The 8,549-nt window shown below is 36.7% G+C and overlaps 1 protein-coding gene across 1 annotated transcript; it reads right to left on the minus strand.

The window, feature by feature from the left end:
* Positions 1-23: 23 nt before the first annotated feature.
* On the minus strand, positions 24-8,320 carry prxl2b (peroxiredoxin like 2B). Its single transcript, XM_069145875.1, has 7 exons — positions 8,126-8,320; positions 7,235-7,439; positions 6,937-6,988; positions 6,535-6,598; positions 6,343-6,418; positions 5,189-5,307; positions 24-286 (listed from the first exon to the last, which is right to left on the minus strand). Exons 1-7 carry the CDS (start codon positions 8,186-8,188, stop codon positions 260-262), a joined length of 606 nt encoding a protein of 201 aa, XP_069001976.1. The 5' UTR covers positions 8,189-8,320; the 3' UTR covers positions 24-259.
* Positions 8,321-8,549: the final 229 nt, after the last annotated feature.

Raw genomic sequence — 8,549 nt, forward strand, 5'->3', positions numbered from 1 at the left:
TAAGAAAAGACACAAAAAGGCAATTTACTGGAAATTACATTTAAAAACACCAACAATTATTCAATTAATTGCAATGGAGACGACAAAGGATAGCTCCATATAGCTTTTACAATAGATTAAAAAAAAAACATGTCACAGAAATCCCAAGCAATCGTGATATTGGAATATTAGAAATGGATTAACATTCATTTTAACATTTGAATAACATTTGACTTTCGAAACCTTCACGACTGTTCATGTACAATTGGCAGCTCCAACATCACCGTGTACAAACGTCATCATTGCACTGCAAGAGAAGGTACACAAGTTTAACATCAAATAATGAGCTTCAATGATGTATTTATAGGGTGTCTGGTCAAAAAAAAAAGGTCTCTGTCATTAATGGCAGTCAGAAAAACTGTTTGTGTATAAAATAATGATTGATCGTTAATATCAACACTTTCATACAGATTATTTTCGGCAAAACTTTGAATGGAAACTCCCTTTATAGAGGGGCAAGTTTTCTTCTACTAAAGAAGAGTAGGCTCCAACAAAAACAGAAACCTTTGTCTCTAAGGAAGGAAGATTTTTGCTAACCTAAACTACAAAATGATCATTACATATCTGCAGCAGGCTTGAAAGGATACTGATCAATGTGGTGACTTAATAAAAGTTTCCACTTTGCGCTCTAAAGTAAAACAGAAGTCCCACACAGTGTTTACTGCTTAGTGATGGAGTATAATATCATGAGAGGAAACACAGGGCATTTTCATTTCGATGAGCACCAATATGATATGTCTTAGAGAACATTATATTTAATATGTGCTCAAATTACAGGGCTAAAGTTTTACTTCTACACAGGGCTTCAGGTCTGCGCCAGTCTGGATGTTTAATATTCTGTTTGGAATCCTGGAGCTCAAAAACATACTTTAACAAATTTATACTTACTAACTTGACTTATATTTTTCTAACTTTTTTTGAAGTCTGCTGCAAAAAAATCATCCCTTATTTTATGTTTTTGAAGTCCTCAACTGTAAAATGTTTTAACACAATCCATGTCCATTTGTTCTGCCTCTTTCACACTTTAATATATATTTTACTCAACATTGAGTTAAAAAAAAAAAAAAAAGGTCAGGAGAAATAAAAATAAAAAGACAGGAACAAATGTAGATTTTGTGATTATTATTTTTATACTTATATCAGTGAAATCTGTGGGACTCCAGACATTAAAGAAGTGAATCGAGTGTTAACAAATTATCAGTCAAGCTGCCTAGAACTGCCTAGACTGAGTATTTGATAAAAGAGCTGAAAGGTAAACTGGTCTCCATCTTTAGAAAAAGGGCTATTAATGACCACGAGTGACTTTCTTGCTGGAACCTGCTGGAATGCTGAAAAGAAAATATTCAAAGCCAAGAATAGCAGATCCTGCAGCTACACAACAGGGCCTGGGTCACGACTTTCAAAAGGAGAGCAAACAGCTTTAATCAGAAATCAGTGCTACATGTTGAAACGTTATTTCTTTAGAGCGATATATTCCCTTCACTTGAACATAGCTCCAACAGATACACATTCACTCAGCTAATTTAGTGTTTACATTAAATAAGACCACAGCTCTCTGACCCATCTTCATCATCATCATCTTCATCCCTGTTGCCTTGCCATTTAGTTTAGAGCTTAAATGGTCAGATGATTTATCTATTCCATGGATACAAGGACCTATAATCATTTCACCACAGTTACTGTTACACTATACAAAGCTGCATATGATGACATGAAATTGCAATTCCTGGGGCGTTGGTAAAAAAAAAAAATGCAGCAACAATTTATGTATTTAAAATCTTAATTAGTATATCAAAATAATGCTGCAAAAAAGTGAAAAACAATTTTAAAAATTCAAGAGAAAAAAAACAAAAAAAAAAACCTTAATAAAACGAATGAACAGAACGATTTTGCAAAAACACTGTGCAGTCATGCAGGTCACAAAAAAAAGGGATCAACAGCTATTTTGACAATTTTGAATGACTGTTTATGTTTCTAAATCAGAAAAAGATAATATCTGTTTGCAGGTCCTCAAATGTTTTTCTACTTGGCTCTGTTTCACTGTAAATCTTTGCATCTTTAAACCGTCTGTAGACAGCCTTATATACCGAAACAGGATGTTATACACCATTTCTTGTTTGTGGTGCGTTCATATCATTGCTGAAGTTGAGACACAGATTATTCTTATGGGAAATCTGGACCTCGAGACACTGATAAGAGAGCTTGTTAAGGAGTAAACGGTGTCTATCAGATGTTTGAACAGAGAACCTTTACTTCTTGATTTAAACTGGAAAATCAGTGGAAAAACCTTAACCTTAAAATCGGATCAGCCGATGACCTCACTGCATTAACAAAGCTTCAACTCTGTCAGAGCCTCTTATGTGCACTCATGTTGGCTAGCTTGTGACTTGCACTTGTTGCTGACATATTTTGACCCCTTGGAGAAAACAAGGTCTATTCTGTTTGTGTGCTGCAGATGACATCTGTTGTTCGTCAGACTGGTCATGGGGACACATTGCAGCAGTTCTGACATGGTGTGTTTCATGTGAAGCGAGCAGCAGAGCCAGGAGACAAAAATGTTAAAAAAAAAAAAAAAAACAACAACCACGTGCTGGATATCATGGGTGTGTCGAAAACCCTGATGGTCAAAGTACAAACCCGATAATGCTCTGAACTTTAGATATGAGGTCCATGATCTGTAGGCAATTTGTTTTGTAATATATATATATATATATAGATAGATAGATAGATAGATAGATAGATAGATAGATAGATAGATAGATAGATAGATAGATAGATAGATTAGATAGATAGATAGATAGACTTTATTTATCCCCAAGGGGAAATTTTTTTCGATACAGCAGAATTTGTAGATACGTGAAAGAAATGAAATAACAGTAAAAAATATTAAATATAAAAATGCACAGTATATACAATAAAAAAAAAAGTTGTTATAGTATAGAACAAAATCTACATTTTCAATTGGAATTTCTATTTTATGGTCCTTTACATACTGACACCACAGACACACAATCAAAAATGTGACTATGTCTAAACTATTCTCTAATTTTGATGTTGCAGTCCTAAATCTCTTTACCTCTGCCTTGCAAATATTAGCATTACTGAGTTTTAATGCAGGCTTATCTTATATCTCTTGTGTTTTGCATTTGGGTTTTCCACACGTTGATCTCCATTAAGACTGAAAAATAAATAACTACATTTTATGCCTGAGATCTATATAATGTCTCCTATTACAACAAACTCACAAGAAACTTAAAACATCTCAAATTCGTTACCGTTTAAAACTGTTTTTATAGCCTGCATATGAAATATGAGCTGCATGCGTGTTTCCAGTTCCATAAAAACAACATTTGTTGCACTGTAGCTGTGCCCTAATAAGACGAGGGGTGTTCTTACTTTTGAAAAGTTTTTTAGCAACAAGAGAGACATTTTGAAAATAAAATTACTACTCTTCACGACAGGGGTTACATAAGAAACCAGTCGTAACTGTCTGTTAAATACAAGACTACAGCCAGTTTAGGATAAAGAGTAGCCTGGTGCGAACCAGAACCCAATTTCACTCTGTGAATACATGGGTCTGAGGATGATTCATCGAAAATTATTTGCAGACGTTCCTTCGGATACCAATCAGCTCACGCCGAAACCGGCAGACACTCTGCCACCACTGTAATTACCTACCGTATCCACCAAAGTTTGTTTTCCTGAGCACAGCGTGTTTTTAAAGTTGATTTTAATGAATGCCAGCAGCAAAGAAAACTGAACCTGTGAGTCACAGTTGGCGTAGCCAGGCTACATAAAGAGTTAGAGAGTAGAATGCAGAGGGAAACGGCTAGCTTGGCTCTATTAAAAGGCAACAAAATAATCAATAACTAACACGTTACATCACCTTTGTTTAATCCATATGGAAACCAAAGTGTAAAAACATCACTGGTGAATATATTGTGGGGCGGGACCCGTAACTTCCTGCAAATGGCCAAGAAATAAGAAATAGTCCTGCAAAACTTTCACTTTTACACCTCAGGCTTTTGTACAGATTAAACAAACGAGATTTAGAGTGTTCAAATGTGAGCTTTAAAGCCTGGCTGTGTGTTACCTTAAGCTAATCATCGCCTGGCTGTGACTTCATATTTACCTTACAAACAATGAGTTGCAGCTCCCGGCAGCAAGGAAGCAAATAAGCGCATTTCTCAAAGTGTTGAACTATTCCTTCAAGTAAACAACGTGTTTGTCTTTCGCGAGTCGCTTGTACTGTTAAGAGTTAAATAAATATCTGCCGTGTCCTTGTTTTGGTTATTCCTATTTATCCTCCACACATGACAGGCTGTTTATTACTATGTTTCTAAGTGGTAACCAATTTTTAACATTGGCATGACAACAACAAAATCGCTAGCACTACACTACAAGACTACATAGCAGAATTCAGCACAGCTTCAACAAAAATGTTAAAAACACAGTTAAAACACCAAATTCATAGTTATGTTAAAAACATGCACATTCTATCTCAGACTCCAAAATAAGTATTTAAATATCTGGCTCTTATGTATTATGTGCAAAGACGTTCCATTGATAATGGATAATAATAAGACATGCTAAAACTAGTCATACCTCTATCTACATGATAGTTTTATTCTGTGCAGCTCTGCTGAAGCTGCATGATGGTCTTTGTGACAAGAAGATATAGTGTACCAATGTTACCGGGTTTTCCCAGACTGTACTACAGTACTAACATGGTCTGGATTTCTACAATAACTGCTGTGTGTGTGTGTGTGTGTGTGTGTGTGTGTGTGTGTGTGTGTGTGTGTGTGTGTGTGTGTGTGTGTTCAGAGACAGAAATCATCACTCAAGTTTGAAAAGGTTTTCAGGCCTTTGACACAGACGCTGACGGACCATGAAGATGGTGTAATAAGTGTGAAATTGTCTGTGAAGAGGCTACTCTGATGCACGTGTCTCTGCTGACGTAAAACAGAGTCATCTGAAAATAAAAGCCTGACCTATAGATCAGTCCAGTTTGCTCTAACACACAAAATTTTACTGTTTGCTTCTATTCTTTTTAACACTTTATTACAGAGCTAAACGATGCTTAATTCATTCAAAGGTTATTTCCTCACGTTATAAAAAAAAATGTGAGGAAATGTATGGTATGTCTTACCACTGGCTGCTGTCCTGCTTTTGCTGTAGTTGAGATAGCCAGGGCCTTAGAAATGTCCTCCAAAGGAACGTGGTCTCCTGGTGAATCCTGGATAAAGTGCAGTAAGACCGTTTCTCCACCTTTGCAATGCAGAAAAAAACATTGAGAAGATCTCATTATGTAAGCAACTTGTCAACTATATCCATTACAAATCAAAGATTATCACGGATTTGCTTTAATGAGACCTAGAAAATGTTATAATATAAAGTACAGTGGTCTCTTCCTCACTCAATTTCTTTCCAAAACTATTTAAGAAAAAAAAAAAAAAAAAAAAAAAAAATCTTCTTTTGTGTGGGTAGGTGCTCCAAGAGAAGAAACGTTGGGCCAGAAGTCCCCAGAAGAATTTTTGCAGGAGCCAAAACTTCTAAAATTGTGGCGAGTTAAAGGACAAAGTGACCTGTACATTCCTCTTCATGAGGATAAGCTGTCTCACCACACCACCACAGTGAGCATCAGCGCACCAACAGAGTTAGATGTTGTAAAATAAATCATTTCGGACCACGTATCCCCACTCAGTTAGAAACTCCTCTCCTTTTTAACGCAACACAGTGTTTTCTAGTGGTAGCTCTATACCCTTTCCATTTTACGTAACTATTTAGGAGGAATACAAATAAGTATCAAAGTAACTAGACTTTCGGTGTTACAACTCAAAAATGTGATTTCTGAGTGGGTAGTGTATTTTTCTTTATTTTGAAAAATATTTTTTTATGTGCTGTCCCAATGTCTTTTTTATTGTTCTTTGAATACCACTCTAACAATAAATACCCATAAAGGTAGTTTTTTGAAAACAAATGTCAATATTTCCATCCTTACACTTGTGTGAATGTAAGAAATAAAGAAGCAGGAGCACTGATACAGAGGTTGAGTGCCTTACAGAGCTGATTATGACCACACCACATCGACGTAATGCAGCATTGCCCTCTAGAGGAGAGACTGCAAAAATGACATGTTAACTTTCTATTTAGCTGCATTTAAAGAAAAAGGGGAAACCTCTCCAGTATCAGCGCCATACCACATGGTCATTTACATTCTGAATATCACTGTATTTTTAATTCACTTATACAGACAGCAAAACAGGCTGACTGATATCACCCCCGGGTGTTCACCGGATGTACCTTTGGCCACAACGAGCATGCCTCCACTCTGGAGCAGATCTCCTGAGAAGTTTCCCTGGATTCCTCCAGCACTGGCCTGAAAGCAGCAGAGACAACAGGCAGTCATGTCCATCTGTGTGTCAGCAACTTTACCGCTGCTCTTGACCATAATACTTAAAAAGAAAGAAATCATTTAACTCTGAAGATATCTACCTTTGAAGCTACTTCTCGTACTTTCTTCCCCAGCGCAGCAGGAACGATGCTTAAAGCTGTGTACCTGAAAGAAAAGAAAAGAAAAAACACAGTTTCAATTAGAGAATAGCAAAAAAAAAAAAAAGCTACTCTTTTACAATTGATCGATCAATGAATCGGTCAGTCATTTACTTGATTTGTTATCTGATCTGTAAATGCCAATTAAAATTGATATAATTGGACGACAGTCCGAAATCCAAAGACATCCAGTTTATTTACTGCAATCAATTAATTAATTAATTAACTGTTGCAGCTCTAAACTGATTACAGTGATCATCTTTGACCAATTACATCCATTAAAGCAGCGCAAACTATGATTAATACTCTAAAAAACAAGACAAAAAATGGATTTACTATACTCACCGTTTGAAACCCAAATCCTTGTAGCTTTTCTTTTGTTCGTCCACATAAATGGCTAAAAACGAAAGATGATTGATTGTTATTTTACAAACATACAATGAAACTGGCTGCTAATCAGCACATCTGAATCCTCGTGGCAGTCTTTCTGTTACATAGCAGACATCTGCAACAAGGTTCCAGTGAGGGATGTTACAGTGGAAGCAATGTAAAAAGAAAACTTTATTTTCTTCTTTACCATGTTTTTTTTATTTCATGAAGACAAAATTGTAATATTTTCATCAGATGAGTAAGTGCTGCTTACATCCTTTGAAAAACCCTCCTTCCTTGAAGTCCTTGAAGCCAAACTCCTCTGGTCCGATGCCCACCAGTGCTACTCCGCTGGCCCTCAGGTCCGGCTCTAGTTTGCTGATCTCTGATGCCATCCATCGACACACCTGGCAGCCAAACCTTCGTAGGAAGAACAAGACCGCTGGCTGGTCCTGCCACAGAGACTGGAGCTCCACTGTCTGAAGCACAGGGGGCGGAAAACAGGTGACACACAGGAAACATATGGGAAATAATTGTAGCTTGATCGTGCTTATGCCGTCACATATTTTCTGTAAAATCATACACCATAAATTCAAACAGTGGAATGTCACATAAATCGCAGGATAGCATATAAATCTCTACTGAGAACACTTTTATTTTCTCTAGCATTTCCACATCAAACCCAATCTTGTTTTTACAGTAATGATAACAGCTCCGGTGTATCTTAAGATGTTGTTTCAGCTTATTAATTCTAATTAGATTACTTATATATATATATATATATATATATGTGTGTGTATTTTTTTGTTATCTGTTTTAATTCAAACTGACAAGCTTTCTTTTGGGCATTTTGGTCAACGTATACTGTAATATAAATAAAGTGGCTTGGTTCTACGTGAATTCCTATCAGATCATCATAATGTGACACTGGAGGCGTTATTAAACAGCAGCTGTCTCAATGCTGAGAGGTAATTGCAGGTTTAATACGGTGAGTCTCAGCAGGGAGCACGTCTCTTCGGGGGAACAAGTCGACCTGACAACACGGTCTTCCTTTCAAACAGAGCACCTTTTAACACAAACCAACAAGCCAATCACACCTGAAACAGAAGAGTTAAATGGCACAGCTGTTCATTTAGCCTGTTAATTCAACAGCTTTGTAACTCACCTCTCCACTTTCAGCGTTCTTCACCATATTCTTTCCAACTTGAGCAAGGTCGACTTTTGCCATTTTCTACTTCTGGCCCGCACGCATAAAATGATACCTGTTTAACAAATTCAGGTGAGACGGGAAGTACATGCAGGAGTAAATATTTTACAGCGATTGTTTCTGTAACACCCGTAAAACAGTTGCAAAACAACTGCATCCTGATACTCCCATTGAACACTACCCTCCAATCAGATTCTTCTGATACTGAAAATTAAACCAATCACAGAGCGCTTTGAAGAAACGAAGGCGGGACTTAGTACGGATCACTTTCAGCACGTGCATCCTATTACAATCTTACCCAACTTTTTTTTTAATATAGTATTTTTTTTTTCCCTTAAGAAAATTGTCTGCTTACACCGCAAGTGAATATTTAGATGATACG

Source organism: Embiotoca jacksoni, unplaced genomic scaffold (genome assembly GCF_022577435.1).
Source record: "Embiotoca jacksoni isolate LCO1_2020_lvr unplaced genomic scaffold, fEmbJac1.0.p SCAF_1, whole genome shotgun sequence".
Taxonomy (NCBI): domain Eukaryota; kingdom Metazoa; phylum Chordata; class Actinopteri; family Embiotocidae; genus Embiotoca; species Embiotoca jacksoni.